Source organism: Odontesthes bonariensis, chromosome 9 (genome assembly GCF_027942865.1).
Source record: "Odontesthes bonariensis isolate fOdoBon6 chromosome 9, fOdoBon6.hap1, whole genome shotgun sequence".
Taxonomy (NCBI): Eukaryota; Metazoa; Chordata; class Actinopteri; order Atheriniformes; family Atherinopsidae; genus Odontesthes; species Odontesthes bonariensis.
Genome location: NC_134514.1, coordinates 17,195,695 through 17,215,974, shown reverse-complemented (window position 1 = coordinate 17,215,974; position 20,280 = coordinate 17,195,695). Strand labels below are relative to the sequence as shown.

At 38.4% G+C, this 20,280-nt stretch overlaps 1 protein-coding gene across 1 annotated transcript; it reads left to right on the top strand.

The window, feature by feature from the left end:
- Positions 1–3,235: 3,235 nt before the first annotated feature.
- LOC142388321 (prolactin-releasing peptide receptor) lies at positions 3,236–15,726 on the top strand. The gene is made up of 4 exons (XM_075473428.1): positions 3,236–3,400; positions 10,910–11,382; positions 11,704–12,101; positions 12,751–15,726. Exons 2-4 carry the CDS (start codon positions 10,926–10,928, stop codon positions 12,976–12,978), a joined length of 1,083 nt encoding a protein of 360 aa, XP_075329543.1. The 5' UTR covers positions 3,236–3,400; positions 10,910–10,925; the 3' UTR covers positions 12,979–15,726.
- Positions 15,727–20,280: the final 4,554 nt, after the last annotated feature.

Genomic DNA, 20,280 nt, shown 5'->3' with positions numbered 1-20,280 from the left:
TCTACAGTTGCCATGGCATTTCCTTGTTGACAGGCAGGCCCTTAGAGCTGAACTAACCAGTCCTACAGGCCTAGCCAGCCCATAAAACAAGTAGATGCACCTGTTGTTGTTGTTGTTTCTTTTTTTTCTTTTTTTAATTGCCCCCTCACATCTTTAAATCTCCTCCATCTCTGTGCTCACTGCCTAACAAGGAGCCAAAAAATGTTCGGCCCCTTAGTCAGATGATTGCTGTTGAATGTGCAAAAAGCTCATTTTGACAAGCACCCTGTACAATCTACTTCAGCACCCTTTATATATGATGATAGTGACAGGCAATGAAGAGAAAGAGCTGAAGAGCGGTGATAGTGTGTGTGTCTTAATCTCACCTTTCTGTTGGCAGTTTCATTTCTGAGCAGTCTCTGATATTGACTGATAGCTTAGTGCTTATCCCTCTTATCCAAGTACAGTTACTTCTATCCTCAACAAATATGATGGTGATCACCATCTTGAGCAACTTCTAACTGAGACCCTGAAAAGAGAAAAACACTGTCACCGTTGTTTAAAACCAATGCAAAGCTTGATTCTGGTAAGTAGTCCTCATTATTATAATGAAAGATAACATTGATTAGCAGCACCTTCTCTGGAGTCTATAGCTTTTTTTTTTTTTTTTTTTTTACATTTTACACAGAACTTTTTTTGCATTTCTTTATTGAGGAATCAAATTATTCTGGACCTTATTGACTAATATTGTTTGATCTAAAGAGAGTTCAAGGAGAGAGAAAAGAATAGGCAGCAGGACAAACTGAGGATTACTTTGCTTTCCCTGAGCCCTGTCAGTAAAGAGATATTTTTAAGTCACCACTTCCAACAGACATTTATAAATCCAATAGTGCAGAGGATATTCACCTGTAAACATGGCACCAGCAGGAAGGCTTATACACTGTCTTATCTCAAGCAGCTGACATTTGGAAAGAGTACAAAACCAGAATATTTTGCAATGCCAGATCAGAGTACAGGGGAGCAAAAAAGATCAACCCAATATTGGTATTGTTTTGTCTATTTTAGCATTTTTCCATGACGGCCAAACAGGCAAATTGTTATTCACAGTTCAGCCTTTCACTCCTCTCTCCAAATCTGTTACAATTTTTTATATTAGTTCAAATCTTTTAACAGTGAGATTTCCTCTTTTGCAAACATATGATAAGCATACTGATTAAAAAAAAAAAAAAAAAACATTGTTGAGGATTTCAACAGTGCTTTTTAACTTTGTGGTCTAAAGACTAAAAGCAATGTCCAGTTGGTACAGCTGTCATATTTCAAATTTATCAGAACCTTTTATTGATTCTACTCTAATCTTCTTTAAATCCCCTCATGCTTAAAAAAAAATCTAGTTTTTAACATGTCCTTAATATGTTATTTGTGTTAGAAGATAAATCACTAGTGTTATGGCTGAGGATTCTTGATTCTGCATTTGGAGGAACCACTGCCAATCAATCCTGTCTACATGTGAGGAAGGGCTCTACAGCCCTGTGGGGGCAGATTAGATGACAAGCTAGCAAGCTATGAGGAGAAGTTATTACAGGCAAGATGCAGAACATGACAGAGGCTGTGGGAGATGGTGACAACCTCAATCGCTTGCTCCCAGTGGAACAAAAGCCACTAGCTTAGGAGCGCTGGGTGAGATAGGGCTGGTTCAGAGTGAAACTCAAAGCATACAGCAGAAGTAAGACCAAGCAAGAAGCCACAGCACTCAGAGATCTGTGCAAGAAGAAGCTGGTAGAGCTAGCCTTCTTTCCAGGCATCAAGTTCAGTGCTTCTGGAGGTAGTGGTTTCCTGTCAGCTGGCAGCCCGGCTGGCAGAGTAACCCAGCACTCCCGGAGCAAACGGCGTCTGCAGTGAGCCTTGGTTCTGCCGCTAATCCCAGGAACTTGATTACTTCCAGGGGTGCTGGGCTAGCAACGGAACAACTGAAAGCAAAGAAACTGAATACACCTGAATATTATCAACCAGTCAGTTGCACAGACAGTGGTGACACTTAGATAAAGCAAATTTCAGCTTACATTAAACTTTAAGTGCTGAAACCTCTCCAATCTATTTATTACAAACAGTTGATTGTGAATGAAACATTAGGTAATTGCTTGTCACACAGGCAAATCTATATTCATGTTCCTCTAATGTGTTTGTCTTTACCAATCATATCTTAAAACCATCAGCAGAAAATCTTTTTCACTTTAGATTCTTTTCGCTACAGTGATACAAACAAATCAGATTTTTAGTTTTCTGTCAGCTGGCTACAATAAAACCTGCCACCCCGACTTCTTCCTCTGAAATATAGCAATAACTGTGCCTTTTCACTCTGCCTTTTTGCTCGGCGCTCACATGGGTCGACAGAATAGATTATACCACTGAGTGCTCTGTCTTGTAGTGAATTGGTTTCCTAAATTGCTGCGTTGAGAAATGGTCAGAGAGAACCTGTAGAGTAGATTTCTGTGCTCCAGTGTCAGATCCTCAACACACACTCGGTATTAATGATAAGGAGCAGCCTCTATCAGAGAGAGACTGTGAAAAACAGAAAAACAGGCTCAACATTTTTAGATGCTTCTTTCATTGCAGCCAACATCAATGTAACAGCAGGGTTCCTCTGTGAAAGCTTTATGTCACAAAGAAAAGAATAAAGATAAATTGGCAGAGGAGTGATAGTATGGATTTTCAAATGCTGCCTGGTATAGACAAGCTCCCATTTGTTGGTGTTAATACCTTCAAAATTAAAAAAAAAAATTCATGAGTTATAGCGTAAAGAAGATAACATCAGTTCTATTCATTGTTCATTGTAAATTCCAAAGAGAAAATAAGTTTACTTAATTTGATATATTCTACGACTTCTCATTTTAGTATGTATTTGCATATATGCTTTCTGCTTTTTCAGCGGTAGTGACTGTACAGTGGACCTTCTTACATATCCTGGAAACTACACAGCAATTATGATCCTACATGTGTGGGAATATCTGCAGGCGATCAAGGCTTTCAAATACACCAGAAAGATTTGAAATCAGGTTTTTCTCAACATGAAGCTAAATAACAGGTTGCTGTTGCTGTTTTTGTGTATCTGTGAAGTGTGAATGTGTGTGGATGCAGACACAATAAAGGAGAAAATGTGGGAGGGTGAACATTTTGTACGGACTTGAGGGAGAGAGGAAATGTGGGTCCCTTCCCTCTCCCTTTCTCTGTCATTTTCAGTCAGCACTGAATGAGAAACACCATCTCCTTGCCAGACGCCCAACATCTTTGTGGGCTTTTATTTGAGCTGCAGGGAAGCATTTAGAAATTTAAGGAAGGGAGACAAATAGGTAGAAAAAGAAAAGTAACCCTATTTCCTGAAGTGAAGAAGCAACACACAAGGAATTTTCTGTAATTTGCACAGGTAAGATATTTTATCTGCTGATTAATGAAATACATAAATAATTTCTTCTTTTTGGTTTAAAATTAAAAAATAATTATTTTCTGGAGCACATAGTTTGCATAACTGCCTCTGAACATGTTTTATTTGCTAAAAATGACTGTTTCAAGTTGCTGATTCACAAATTGAATTATTAAAGAAATATCTTCAACTGACAGGTCCAGGAAAAAATAAAACATTAAACACCTTATGCATCAGAAGATTACCTCAGTCTGATATTATTTAATCACAGCTAAGAACAGCAGTGCAATTTGGCCCGATTCAGGAAGGCTAATTAGCAGCATCTGTTATCTTTGAGGGTGATCTTGCAATAAAGGATCTTTCGTGAAACAAAAGCATTTGTGAAAAATTGGAGCTTTTTTCTGTTTTGTTGACTTATATTTTATTCTTATGTTGTATGGATTTTAAGGTAGTTTGATACTATATATGTTATCTGCTCACATCCATGCAATAAATATATAGCTATAGATATAGATATAGATATAGATATATGTGTACACATATATCTATATATATATATATATATATATATATATTGGCTGCCAACCATTTTAGCCATTTTGTGCGTTCATTGCTGAAGGGTCCTTGTGAAGTTTATTAGTTGAAACCTGTGGAGCACCACAGCTATATCTTGATGTGTATATATATACATATGTTTTTATATATATGTGTAATGTATATATGTATATATATTATTATTATTATTATTTTAAACTGTTAGGTAATGCGTGAATGACAAGTTTCAAGCCAAACAAACATATTCATTAGAGAAAACGTTATGGGAGCTATACATTCTGTTAAATGGAAGGTCGGCTTAACATGGCTTACAATAAAGCCAGAAGTGTTAAGTTGTTTTTTGACAGAGCTAATACTATTAGAGATGCTTTCACCTCTGGTAATCAAATGGTCAAAAGGCGATAATAGCATTTAGCCAGCAGTTGATCATCAGCCCTGCAGACCAAGGGACACAGTTGAGCAGCATTGAGAAAGTTCAATTTCTGACTTTAAGACACCTCTTGTCAGTATATAGTTTAAACTATACAGAAATTCACAATAAACATCCAAACATTGTGGACATTGCACTGAAATTTAGAGAGACTAATATCTGTTATTCAAATAAGCAGGGAGTACCACATGAGTATTAGCATTGAAATAGTCCTACTTTCTGAATGCCAATGATGCAGAGTCTGTCAGACATTCCCATTTCAGACAACGAGGGAAACCATTAAGTTGCCTCATCAGAACGGTTTAGAATACCCTTTGCCCTCATTTGTGTTTCACATTTGCCCAACCTCTGCCTCCAGCTTGTCTGAATACCCCAGCAGCCAGAGAATGATGGACTTAGGAAATTCATACGCAGTGCTCAGCTTAGGAAATGTCAGTGGAGTTAGAGAACAAAAATGTGAATGTGAAATAATATAAGGCAGACTAAACAGGATGAAACAGCATCTATTGGAGTCGTCCTTCCTGTTTTGCATTTTGAGGGTGCTCAATTCTCATCACGCCTCACAAATTAACTGTAGGGTCTGGATGATTTCCACAAAGGCCATGGCAACAGCGTTACTAGGCAAGGCCGGGTTTCTTCGAAACTGTCAGATAAGGTAGATGTTTGTGAGACCAGATGGGAGCAGGAAGCATGCTCGAGCTGTTGAAGTGATGCTGAGAGAGTAATGCTTACTAACAGGTTTTGAGTCGGACATGCTGTTACAGTACACATCAAGTCATTTAAGTGGAGCCATCTGCTAAAGATTTTATCAGCTTACTTAATTATTTATTCTTGCTGTGAAGAAATAGAAAGATTCAGCTGTGCTGTCACTTTTCTCAACCCAAAGTTTACTAAAGGACTGATGCTCTAAGGGTAATTGTATGTGTAGACAGAGCAATCTTAGCTTTATAAGTGGAGTTCAGTCTAATTAGGATCATTACCCTTTGTTAAGACAAAAAAAAAACCCACCTCACTGAATAATCAGACATGACTCAGTTACATTGTATGTGGGCATTGTTGTCTTAAAACATATGCTTTCTTCAGCTTTTGTTTGTCACTTTGTAACTATAAAGTTCCTCAATGGGTCTAACATACGGGGTTGAAGTGCCCCGCTGATGTTCAGTTGCTTTATCCTTAATGACTCGAGAGCAAAAAACATGTTAGCTACATCATTTAATAGGCATTGAACCAATCAGTGACCGCTACAGCTCTACAAAAATCAAGAACCTGAGGATGGCAGCAGGCATGGCTGCCAAGAATTGTTGTACTAGAATTCTTGATTAATTCCAAAATTACCAAATTGACCTTTGTGAATTTACACCCCATGAAGATTAACTAAAATTAGCTCACCTAATCCAACTACAGTTGGACTTCACTGGTCTCCTTTTATCAACTTTCTCATGCCTGAAAAAAGTAATTTGATGTATAATTAGTGTTGTTAGAAATATTTTAATTGCTTCATCTCCTTTAAGGTGTGAGCTCATCTGTGTTTGAAAGACTGATTATATAACATGTATTTTCAAAAATAATTGCAATTAGCTGCCAGATATCAAGATTCCACCAGGAGAGCCTGATCAGGGAAATCGCAACCACTTTCAAAACAAATAATACGATCACACTTCATCGAGTAACCTTTCAGACTAAACAGTAAAAGTATGACTGATAAATTTGGGCTAGTGTTGCTTAAACTTTCACCAAATGTAGACATTTTTAAATCCAGGTTAAAGACATTTCTGTTCTCATGTGTCTATGCATGAAATATCTTTTAACTTATCTAGACTGTTGCCTGTTTTTAAATTCATTTAAATGATTTTATTTGTTTCTTTGTATATTCTTTTATGTATTTTTAATGCTTTTTGCACTCCCTGCTGCAATGCTTTTATTTTATGTAAAGCACTTTGAACTGTTTGTACATGAAATGTGCTATATAAATAAATTTGATTTGATTTGATTTGATTTGATTAACGTTACTGAGGAAAACAACCTAAAACAAACCATGTTGTGTCTCTCTAAACGTTGCCTCTTTCAAAGCACAGAAGCAGGCTGACACTTTTGTTGCTTGTATAAATGTTCCTGTATAATAACTGCTCCCTGGCTGCCAGACATGGTGTACAAAAATACTTTTTACCCCGTATCCTAAGTAAACAGGAATATTGGACATGTAGGAACTGAATGATGCAATACACAAAATCGCTCTAAATCTCTGTGATAGTTTTGAGAAAATGTAAAGCTTTTTTAACCTTTTGAAAGCTATAGGAACTCATATGACATGCTGCATTGCAGGCATTCACAATGGGTAAGGGAATACTGGAGAACTAAGAAATTTGACTCACATTAAAGTTAGTTTTCCATGCTGTAGGCCAAGTCAGTGCATTATGAATCTGTTTACAAACAGCTTTCAAAGTCAAAATCAAATCAAATCAAATTTATTTGTATAGCACATTTCATGTACAAACAATTCAAAGTGCTTTACATAAAATAAAAGCATTGCAGCAGGGAGTGGAAGAAGCATTAAAGAAAATACATAAAAGAATATAAAGAGAAACAAATAAAATCATTTAAATTAATTCAAAAACAAGCAACAGTCAAGATAAGTTAAAAGAAAGGATAAAACAAAGGATAAAGAATTTTAGTTAATCTGATGGGTTACAAGTTGCACATTGATGGTGGGATGTGTCAGTGTCAGATTGTGGCAAACTGACTGCAAAACAACATTGGGTTGGTCAAGAACATAAAAATGTAGCAGTTGAGATAAAATAAGATAAGATGAGTGATCTGTGAAAGTGTCACATGCTCAAAATCTGCTATTAAAACTGATACAGGCAAAAACATTTCATGTCTCTGTTTTCCTTTGCAAATTGCATCCTTCCTCCATTGTACATGATTTTTAGGCTTAGAAATACATGTTTAGGTTTGAATATTAATAAATACAAGGCAAGGGTTGGCTATCAAAAATCATATGAATACAGGTCTTCTTATATTAAGTGAGAACTGCCCCATACCATGGTATCATCTCACAATTTCTGCACTTTTATTGTGGAACAGCTACTTGGAGATGATTTAACTTGCCTTTTGCACTTCACTTGTGAGGGTGGGCTGAAGTGCAGTATCTTAATTAACCTTTCATTGAATGTATATTTTCCATTGCACTCAAACTGCTTTTTGTCTCAAATATCTTGCGGGAAAAACAACAAATCTATCTAACAGCAAATAGTAATAAATCTATAAAATGGAAACACTGTTATATGGATGAAGGTCACAATTTTGATTCCAAATAAGAGAGAAGTAGACTTTAATGAAAGAGCTTCACTGACATCTGAAGTGTATGCAGCGATTTACTTTATAGCCAGTGCAGCTGTTTGCTCTTTTATTAACTGCCAAAGCTTAAAGGCCACATGGTGATGGGGAGCAGGCACCTCGGCTCTGTACTAAATGAGAATGTCCCTTGCATGTGGTAAAAACAAAAATGCCAACAAATACAGAGCCAAATAAGATCGAAACTAATTCAAATTGTACCATGACGTAAGTATATTAGAAATATGATTAGAAATCCCATTTTGCTCAAAAAAAGCTAAATGCAGCTGAAAGAATTTGTTTTAATCATTTTATCATTAGACAAAAACTAGCTTTGTAGTAATACTGTTAACATATAAATCTTTCTAAATCCGGCTGAAATCTCTTGCCAAATGTTCTTGAAATCAGCTCTGTGAGCTCAAGATATCTGGACATTGTCACACCCAGGGAATGGAGGACGCAGGAGCAGGAGATGTACATCCAAAGCTTTTATTTTAGGAGCAGATGTCTCTCCAGAGAGAGAAACAAAACAGGCTATAGAAATATAATATATATATATATATATAGTTATACACTTCTCCCAAAATGAGAGAAGTGTTATCTATGAAAATTTATCAGGGAAATAAAAACCACTCCACTATGCAGAGGAACAAACAAAAGGGTCTATCAAACTTTAACTTTAACTAAACGTCACTCCTGCTACGGAGGAAAAACAAATAACGTCTCCTAAAAAACGGAGGCACTACTCTATGAAAATTTACAAAACAGAAATCACTCCAACTGGGAGGAAAAACAAGAATGCTATGAAAACTTACACTGTTACTTTAACAGGACTAATTTATCAAACTTTATCAAGAACAAAAAAAATCTCTCTTTCTGAGGAAAATACCGAAAGGCAATACTTGAAACGTGGCTGTGGTCAGGCTTGGAAAAAGGCGAGAGTGATGCACATGAAACGGACAGATACAACACACTGCCACAAGATGGGGGGAGACGCAGACTCTTATGCACACAGGGATAATAGGGAACAGGTGGAATCATTCATACCACAATCAGACTGAAGCACGAGAGGAAGGGCAAGTGACCTGAAATGAGAGGAGATTTAATCTTTCAAAATAAAACAGGAAATGACAAGACATGACATGGAGATGAGACAAAAAACCCACTCAACCTCACCGCGGTGTGACAGACATTACTGTGTTCACTGTTGCACAGTAAATTGATTGTAATGGCTTTTAACCAGACACTAGGATCGTTTTCAATTCAAATTATGTGAAAATCTAGCTAATCCTATCTTTTACATGAATGCAGACAATACGACATTTAAGAATAACATGACATTTTCATGCCTGTGTGCACCGTGGATCGAACAGCTGCACTGAGCATCAGCCAGAAATGGGATTTGGCAGCCAGTTGAAGGAAAAGCCATCAGTGAATATAATGGCCTAATGCATGATACCTCTCAAGGCCCTGGGAAAAATTTCCATCGTATGAAACAACTCAGTGGACAAGTCACAAAAAGCTTTCAAACCTTCCTCAAGAGAGGTTATTACCAAAGTCAATTTTCTTTACACACAAGAAACCTTCCAAGGAAAATTTCCCCTCTCTCCATGACAGTTTAGTCATGTATATGAACTATCACGGAAAACCCAGTTTATCATGGAGAAGTTATGACTATATGAAATTCTTGTGAAAGTGAAGCTGATCCCACATAGCAAAGAGCCAAAAGATAAAATAGAGGAGTTAACGTAAATTCAATATCCATCACAGTCAGAGTCATTTCAGAATGTTTTTCGAACAGTAACAGCATACCATCTTGAAATATTCACTTACTGCAGTGGTCCATACACCCAAAAGGCATGTTGTTTAAAGATTTAGAGAGGCAGCTATGTGCAAGGTGATTTATAAAGCACAGATAGATAGATAGATACAATCTGAGGTTGAAGAGCTAATGATCTATTAAGTCCTATTATAAAAAAAAACATTTTAAGTAGAATAGGGTGTGCTTCTTGATTCTCATTATATTTGGCGGTCCCAATTTTTCTGAATTCAATAGAAGGGTCAGAAGGGTATGTAAGCTTGGCCACTCTTACCATTGAATCTGTTGCTATTTCAATTTCACTTGGCTTGTCAGGAAACTTTAAAAGAAACACTCAGTTGTTGTTTTTTGGATTTCTGGCTGTCTGGTGAGTCTGTTTTTATCTATGCTTTGAAACATAAGTCTCAATAAGTTGCTGTAGAATTTCAGTGATAGTGAATTTGATTTCATTCGATTGATCTGCATTTAAAACCTTCTTTAAAACATGTTCATCTTTCTCTTTCTCTCAGAAGCCCCTTTCACACTGCGACCCGCTATCTTAGCGGGTCCAAATTGCACCTTCGACCCGCGTCGAGCAATGTGAACGCTTGGCGTGTTGGTGACCCGTGTCGCCTGAAGCCGAGTTCAGGGGGAGTTGCCTAGTGGCAGAGCGTCACACGAAACACATAAAATGCTGGGCGTGTACAATGACGTAGGCACAAGCCATGCGTCGGAGGTAGGGTGAAATACACCTGTCTGCATCAAATTTTTTCAAACAAACGATGGCGGGACACCTTGAGAAATCATTTTTGCAATGCAGTTCATGGAGATGTTACTTTATGGTGCGTCTTGCTGCATGGGAAACCGCGCTCTCCCATCTTTCTCGCCAGCCCTTCCAGCAGAGGTCCATCTTTCACCGTCCCCGAAATGTGGCGGTAAATAACGTCCTCTGCTCGGGGGCTGAGGAGCTCGCGGACCTCCTTGTCTCACCAGTTGGCCATTTTAAAAAAGGTCTCCAACTTGATGTAGGCTAAAACAGAGTAAAACTTGTCCTCACCTGTCGCTGTTGTTCTGAATCAGCTGTCCATTCTGTCTTTTAAACTCCTCACGTCACGCCCACGTCCGACCCGCGTCGATTGTGTTCACATCAAACTCGGCTCGGCAAAAAGACTAGGGTCCGACGCGCGGGTCGAAAGGCAAGTCGAGTTGACGCGGCAGCCCGGGTCGGCAGTGTGAACACAACAGCGGACACGCTAAATTCGCGAATTAAACACGGGTTATTCGGCAGTGTGAAAGGGGCTTTAGATTTATGTGTTCCAAGTAGAAATTATTTCTGATTACTTACTTTTTGGTTCCAGTACTTGTTGATTCATTGCCGTTCATGTCTTACTTTGAGGTTTACCGGCAGGGGCATGGAGATTTTCACAGGTGACAACTTGACCACGGATAATAACACCAGCCATGAAACAGGAGGACAAGAAGGCAGCAAAGGCCAAGGACTCAACCACAGTGACCCCTTAGACATGTTTGTAGGCATGGAGCTTCTTCTGCGATTCAGACCTCTTTTCCTGCCACTCTACTCCGTCGTAGTCATTGTTGCCGGAGTTGGAAACTCATTCCTGTTGGCTTGCATCTTGGCTGACAAGAAACTCCACAATGCCACCAACTTCTTCATTGGTAATTTAGCAGCTGGCGACCTGCTAATGTGTTTGAGTTGTGTTCCACTGACTGTGTCATATGCCTTCGACAGCCGTGGCTGGGCTTTTGGAAGACCACTCTGCCACTTAGTCCCCTTGCTGCAATGTGCCACAGTGTTTGCCTCAGTGCTCTCACTCACTGCCATTGCTGTGGACCGCTACATTGTTGTAGGTAAAAGACTTAAAGTTATTGTACGTTCATTGAACTGTATTCTTTGATGTATGATTGAAATCTGCCATATTTTTAGAATAGCATCCAAGGGGATCCACAGTATTGATGGAGGTCATAGTTAGACTGATAAATTACTAATCTGACTCAGTGTGATGATAATGAGGTGTTTGGGCTGTAATTACCTTCACAACTGATCTCACATCATGTAAAGATGAAAAAAGTTTCAACCATACATCTATAAGTAGTCTTTAATGTGCATTTGAAAAAAAGATAGGTGTTTCCTTCACACCGTAACTTGTGTTTCTTTTTTTCTTGTTTCAGCTCACCCAGTACGGAGGAGAATCTCTCTGTGGGGTTGTGGTGCAGTGACTCTGGGTGTCTGGCTGTTATCTTTGGTCCTGGCTGCACCTCCATCTTTCTACACACGCTACCTGGACCTACGGCCCAGCGGCATTGATCTAGTGGTGTGTGAGGAATTCTGGCCCAATAGTGGCAATCTACGGTTGCTTTATTCCTGCTTCATTCTCACAACCTCCTATATGATCCCACTGCTGTCTGTCAGCATATCCTACTGTGCCATCACTGTCAGCCTCAAACGCTATTCGGTACCGGGGGAACCATCCAGCAGTCAGCAACGCTGGAGTCAAAGGAGGAGGAAGACCTTCTCTCTGCTGGTGGCCTCAGTGCTGGCCTTCGCTCTGTGCTGGCTCCCTCTCCAGGTGATTGTAAGACAAGACTAAAATCAAAGTGCAAGTTAGTTCAAGTCAAACTATGTTTGCGTTTTACTGTTTATCTCAACTCTTCAGTTGAATTTAAGGAAGATCTTGAGGAAAACTTCTTCACTCTGCTATTACGATCTACCAGCAATAGCGAAATGACATGAGGCAAATCTTTTCCTGCCTGTGAAATGATTCAATTTCTGGCATCATTTAACTCAGAGACCCATCATCAATGTGTCTCTAAAACCAACATTATTTCCTCAATGAGCCATGAAGGAGGCAAATGGATTAGGATTTCATCGTCATACTGATTGAAGGAGAGGATGAAGTTGACATTGTGCTGCATTTGCAGAGAACAAATGTTTTTCCCTGCATTGCTTGCATGTGTATCACGAATGGGAGTGTTGCATGCAAATTGCAGACATTTGTTTTAATCTTTCGAGGCTGTTGAAAGACTTTGTGTTGGCACAAGTATTGCATTTGTTAACATAAGATGATCAAATTGTATAAATTACAACTTGCATGTTGCCAATTTGGAAAAATAGGCTGTGACGTCTACATTTCACAGCCTAAATTGCCCTTTGAAGTAAAGCAAAGACAATAAACCACAGCTGGAGTTAAGCCTAATTGTTCTTATTTTGTTCTGTAGGTGCTGAACCTGTTACTGGATCTGGACCCGGATTTCGTCATAATAGGGAAGCGTTACGTAAATGTCTTACAAGTCTGCTGTCATTTAGTGGCAATGAGCTCTGCATGTTACAACCCATTCATCTATGCCTCACTGCTCAGTAAGGTGCGCATGCACCTGAAAGGCTACTTCTGTCCTTGCCGCAACCGTCAGAGGGGAATGGTAGAGGGAGCGACATCCAGGAGCTGATTTTTTTAGGTACAAATTCTGTAGCAATACCTGAGAAGCAGAGCACATCTTTACCCACAAACCAGCATTTCCATCCGAACACCAGTATTAATTTGGGAGATGAAGGAGAATACTGCCCATCGCTCTTATAAAACATATTTCTCCATGCCTTTCCAGCATTTTGTGATTTCAAGACGTTTGTTCCTTTACTGACCCTCACCACATCTAGAACTAAATATGGCCTTTTAGCATCAAAAACAAGTGAAGAAGCAGATCCAGATGGGGTTGTATAATGTGACGTATGATGATGAAGCAGAGGAAAGATTAAGTCACCCATTTGGATCCTGTTGTTGCTCTTGGAATGCAGACCTGCTGGCATTGGCATTAAGCAGATCTTGCAGCTTTAAAAAAACAAACAGCAGAGGCATAAACTAGTCCTGAGGCTGAGTGACAGTGTAAAAGACACATGGCGGAGGTTTAGACCTGGGATGGTTACACTGGTTGAAAGACATGCTGTAAACACTAACTTCAGACACCTTACTGAATAAGGAACTCCTCTCACTCCACAAGGATTACAGACCAAGAGGAAGAAATGTGAAAGAGACATTTGATTGTTTTATTTTGCCTATGATGAAAGTCTGTATTTCACAGAGTGATTCTCAATGTCAGCTACATCTCATTTACATTAAATTGAATATACATTTTATTAATTTGGTTGAAATACTCAATACATTTTTATTTTTTACCATATGCTATCATATTGTGTTATTAGACATTATGATTTCCAGCAGCTCCACAATCACATATGTACACATGGAAATTTATGGAAATATATGTTTGAATTTATGTGTATAGAGTAATTAATCACTGCTTATGAGGGCATGAGACAAAAACATCAGTGCTGACAGAAGTGAAAGATGAATAATGTAGCTTTTATGGTACCTTCTGACCCCATCATTTAAATTCTAATCAGTGCCATATGTATAAAGATGTTCTCTAACAAACACAGTCGGTAATTTGGATCTCTCTGGAAAATAAGACTGAGACAATGATCAACTTAATATTCACAGCATGAACAATGCAGTCGCTCATAAGCGTCTCTGTGCTGACACCACTCCCGTTCAAGTTCCCATCAAATGATTAATGCTTTCAAAGCTTGTATATCAGATAAGTTTTAGTCACACCGGAGAACTGGCTAATATGGTCACATTTACATGTAACCAGTAATTGTTTTCAGTGTTGCTCATTATAAAAAAAAAGGACCATGATTTTTTTTCTGCTGCTCACTAGGAAATTAAAAAAAGAATAAAAAAAAAAACACACACACACAATAATTTGTCTGAATGCCCATCAACAGACATAATCAAACCATTAAAAACAAAAATGGTAATCACTATTTATTTGCCCCTGCTAGAAGAGCAAAATACCCAGCCCAGCTTTAGTACCTCTCCAGCTGCCCAGCCAATGCTGCTGATGCCAGCTGTCAGTTTATAACATTCAGAAAAATGTTTCCACCAGCTGGATTGTCTTCTCATTCATTTTCTCTCCATACGTGAACTTTAAAAAAGGATTCAGCTCAAGTTATTTTATTTTGGTCCCGATGCTCGCTGTGAGAGATATAGTTTTAATCTGTAGAGGAGATGTCATTGTTTTAAAGGTTAATTTTATGTCCAGTTTCCCCCAATGCCTCATAACCTAATGTTCCAGATGCTTTACACAGAACTATCTGTAAAGTAGCATTTAATAGTAAAGAAAAAGGCTCTTTCAAACGGTACTATGCAAGTTATGGGATGACAGTTATCATCGTCTATCACAGACTAGCTTCAACCATTCACAGCTACAAAGCCCTACGAGTTGGTAAATTAAGCTCTTACATGTCCAGTCAAGAGACAAGCAAAAACAAAACAAAACAAAAAAACAAAGAAATGATGACAGTTTACCAAGTAATCTGCTCCAAAACTGTAAAGTGGGTAATGGACAACCATCTCATGTGGCATAATCCAAGGCAAATTATTGGACTGTGGGTGTAAAATGTCTGTATTATCTCTCTGCCTTTCATAGTCAGCGGTGACAAGCAGATAATGCGTCAACACTAAGCGGACAGACATCTTGTTAATAGAGCCCTGATTGCCAATTCAATTTAAACACAAAGCCTTTTTACAGTCTCCACTGTTGTTTGAATAAGTTATGCATCACATCCCCAGCTTCAAATTCAAATATAAAAATCCACAAGTAGCTAAAAGCTTGTTAACACTACCACAAATATGTGTGATTACTGGCAAATAATTGTTTTGCGGAAACAAAATGAGCTCTTTCCGGTGAGGATTTCATCTTTCTTTAACTATAAGATGCGGCAAATTGTCATCCTGAATTACCTAAAGAGGTGAGATAATATCAAAAACATAGCCTTTGTAATTTCTGAGTAAACTGGATCATACAATTACCACAATGCCAAGAAATGAATTATTGCTGTGGGATAAGCAATGCAGTGACTTTCCATTATAGGCTAAATGTCTAAGTTTGGCAAACAGATATTGTTAGCTTCTTCTTTGTGCCTTTTTCTTGGGTTTTGAGAATGTCAGTTCTACGTAACCACGTCTCGCATAGATTTGCAAGTTCATTGGTCCACAAAAAAGAACAAATAGATGTAGAAAATGCCGTGATCAGTTCTGAATGATTTCTTTCTTGTCAGCCAATTAAAACTGTGAACTTACTTTCTGCTGTTATTTTTTTATATCTGAACACTTTACTACACATCATTCACAGAACCATGAGATGAATGAAAGTTTGTGTGAACAAGCAAATCATTGAGGGAGAACTTCTACCAGTTGTTCTCTTACTGATTTATCTTCAGTTGCAACAGCTCTTTTTGAAAGCTCAAACAACAACAAACAGTCTATTTGCAATCTTGTGCAAATGGATGGAATGACCTGGTATAACTTTGGAGTTGAAGGAAATGGGGGGATGATTTAGCACTGGTATTGGTCAAAGTATCAATCATTATAAAATGAATGTCCAAGGATTTTACTGAGGTATGACCTACAGATTTAAAGTGCTTCATTTTGTCTTCATTTTTAGCAAGTGGGTGCCAATGATTGTAAAACTCAATAGTCAGATTGTTTGAGCAAACCACAGCAATCTGTGTGGGTAATTTTCCCTTTTTTTTTATCAAACCGCTCTTTATCAGCTTTAATGGAGGAGCTGCCATCGTTGATTTGCGTCCTTGGACATGACTTTCTCTTGTTTTTCATGTAAATGAACAAAAAAATATTACAGTTCATAGAGATGTAATCAAAAAAATAGTTAAAATGTCACAAATTGAGTTTTAAATCAATTGTGACAGTAGAAAAAAAACAAGAACAGGAGTGAACGGTGGTGGGGGAGCTATACTCATATCTGTCATCCAGGACCCAGTCCTTTGAATTTGTTTCAATGAACTTACTTTTCTAGTCACCAGCTGTTCAGAAACTCCTGGTTAGGTTTGGGCCGTTAACTATTTACTGTCCCATCAATCAGTGGGGTTCAGGTCAGGAGACCGTGGAGAAAAGCCTGCATTAATCAGCACTCCTGAGTTTTCTTTAGTTTTCAAGGAGTTCTTGTTCTCAACTATGTTGAAGTATAAATCTCCCTCCACAAAAATGCAAACCAAAGAATGTGGCATGTCTCAAAATGATTTGATCCGTCTCCAAGGCGATGGCCATGCAAGTGTCCGACTCCAGTCTCTTTTTTTATTGCAGCCGAATAGGATACTGACTTCAACACTGTCATCCACGTCTCCCGACCAGTGTTGTTCTTGTGCTGCTCTTTCATATTCTTTTCTGTGACATCAACGTAATCTAACATTGGCTCGACAAAGAACATTTGTCTTTTACAGTAATCTATTGTGAAATGTCAAATAATCACTCTAAACTTCTGTCTGGAAAAAACAGGAGAACACTAGTCTGCACTACTACGACTTTCTCTCGATAGTTTTGTGTGTTTTCACTTTATTTAGCACATTTTCAACAGCATCGGTGATGAGGTTGTTTAATGTCACTCTGTGAAAAAAACCTTAATGGTTTGATCATCTGATGTTGTGGTCATTTTGATACAACTGATCCAGTTTCAGCAGAGCAACTTAGAGCTCCACTGAGTCTCCGTTTAGAAACCTTCAATCTCTTAAACTTATGCCCTATGTTTCTTGAAATAACACTTTGATTTTTAGACACTTTCAGTCATTCTCTGCTTTCCAATATCATAATGCTACACTAAAAGGACTTATTATATTTAGAGAACACAATTCTACTAATGACAAATACCAAAATTAATAGACAGCACTGAAGACCTAATTTGCAAAGATCACAAACTCAAAAAGCTTATAATGTAGATGTGTAAACATTTACTTTGGAACAACATGTTATACTTTACCAGTGAGAGTGTATGTCCATAGTCACAATCAATATCATAAGAGAAAATGTATAATTCTTCTATTTAGGTTGTTGATTAATTATCATTACACAATTACAAACCATCTTGCTTTTCTAATAAATTGAGTCTGAATATCAAGACTTGCTGTTTAATTAAAATAACACAATGACACAATAGTGATTGTCCATTGTGGGAGAGGAAATTAAAAAGTGTGCTGATTCTCTTGTGTCACAGTACGTGCCTGTGTAGTAAAAGAGTCCAAGAATAGCCTGCCTGTCCATTGCATTTGAGACCAACCCTGGGCTAAGAGTCATAACAGCGAATCAATGAAACCATACTGTATTGATTCTCAAGCAGTCCAGTAAGCACCTGAGTTGGCCCATTAAAAGTTGAGTGTGGAGAAAATGGATTTGTAATATCTTCCACATAATGCTCCCGGATGATTGACTGCAATTTTATTTTCTTCGAACTTGACAGTGTTTTAACATTTGCAAACATGAACTGCATTTCTTTTTCAAGTTGTGCTTTACCGCTTTGCCTCAAGCTTACACTTTTAAGAGTAATTTTGGGAAAACAACAGAAAGACGGAGGAACAACTCTCACTGTGAGCCTTACAAGAGCTTCTACTTTTTTCTCTCTCTTTCTCTTGGCAAATAATCTCAGCAAAGTGGCCAGAATAGAATGTTGGTATTTTACACAGATTGCGACTTTTTTACATGTAAACTGTACACGGATGGACTGAGACAGCAACTGTTCTGTCAGTCTTACCGCTTTTATCAGTCGGTCCTGCACGAGGAAAACTGTTTTCAATATCGTGAGAGACTGTTTGCAGATTTATGGTACTGTTGGAGAGGAACTTGTTTTTCATAACCTGCGCAGAATGCTCAGCTCTGCTAGTGAGCAAAGAGTATTCATGAGGGATCGATAGACAAAACATTTGGACCTGAGATTATGGAGAGGAGAGACTAGAATGAAAATCTCTGCACTTTGCAAATATATTGCTGGAGGTGGTGACTGGCAGTCTTCCCAGTCTTTTCAGTTAGACATTTAGAGAAAAATTCCTCTGAAAGATTACCCAATCGTTCGGCATGAATTTCCACCCTAATCTCTCCTGCAGGGAGAGACCAAGAACAAGGTGGGACTTGTTTTTTTCTTTCAAGACACTATTACTGAAAGACTTCCCTCAAGTCTCAAGGAAAGGTCTTTATTCTGTGTCACTGGCCAGTGTCCGTGAGTCAAGGTCTGGTGTGTTGGTGTTGTACCCTTGAACAAGGGAAATAGCGATGGGAGAACTTGTCTTTACTGAGTCTTCATCAACCATAGGCACAGCAAACACAAAATACATATCTGGCATAATCACACCCCGCTTCAGGGCCACAGCAACCATGTCTAGCATACATTTTTAACATTTTCTAAATGATCTTTTTAACACAACCTACTATATTTCCATGAAGATATGATACATGTTTTTTTTTTTTACTTTTACTCTTCTTGCTGCTGACACAAATTTAACTTGGACAAATAAAAGAGTAAGCACATTCCTTATGTTAACACTCTTGACTCGCTAGCGTAGCCACGAGGTACCTAGCCGCTTAGCTTGAACCTGTTTCCATGAGCAATACAAGACTTCTAAGACACTCAATAAAACGATTCTCCTTATGTATCAACCTACAATCACACAGAGAAAACTCTTATGAACATGCTCTTAACAAATTTACATTGCTTTGTTTTTACTTATAAATACCTTGAACAAGGGAAATAGTGATGGGAGAACAACAAATGAAACAGTCGCTCTCTCCTTCACTCGTCTTTACTGAGTGAGGAAGCGGTGCGTGCGCCCCCTACTGGGTCCCCGAGGCATTACCAATAGCGAATATTTAACCTACACAGATTTCAAAATGCGATCATGTTAATCTTAAAATGCATTTACATTCAAGACAAAATGAAACTACTTCTAACTAACAACTGTCTAATATCAGTTATAATATTACTTATCACATTGGCACCTGAGGTCCCTGTACAATCCTCCTACAGATAAATACACTGTGGATCACCAGTGGAGGGTGGTGCATAGCTCTTGTGGCTATGAATAGACATGGCAAATACTGATCATAGGTCAGAGTCGTTGTGTTCTGTCATTGTGTGCCTTATAACATCTTTGCTCTTCTCAATATATATGGTGTTGAAACACTGCCTTATTTTTGTGCAGCACAGGATTTTTTGTTTAGTTAAATATTAATAGGTTAAGCAGAAATTAGCATATGGCTCATTAGGGGGAATAAAATGAGGAGGGTAGGCTTTGTAAATACTTAACTTAAGTTTGGTGCCGGCACGTACACTTAATAGAAAATTAAGTCTGATTGAGAAGAATTTCTCTCCATTTGTGGAGTTGGGTTAGGGGTTAATGGACACTAGTCCGTTACAGGGCCAACACAGAGACAAACAACCATGCATTGACTGCTGGGATAGACTCCAGCCCCCCCCCGCGACCCGACTGACGGATTCAGCGGTATAGATAATGGATGGATGGATGGTATAGATGAGAAGACATAGTTTGTGTGTGTGAAAACAGCATCATGTTGTGAATAAAATAACTGCACAGTCAAATAGCCACTTAATATTTACTTTACAGTGTAAAACATGATCAAAATGAGGTACCTCCATACCGAGGTCTCACCTGTTTGAACAATGTTTTTATATTTCATCTTAAACTGCTGCCAAGTGCGCTTCTCCCCCACGGGATTGCACCTAAATGAAATAAATGAATGGGCTACCATTCAAGCAGTTTCCCTGTAATATTATTGGGATTGCAAAGGACTACATTTAAACTTACACTTTTGCTGCTGCAACGGTGTTGCACTTATTTCTAAAGACGTTTTGAAACTCGCCGTATGAGCGCATTAAGATTTCCAATTC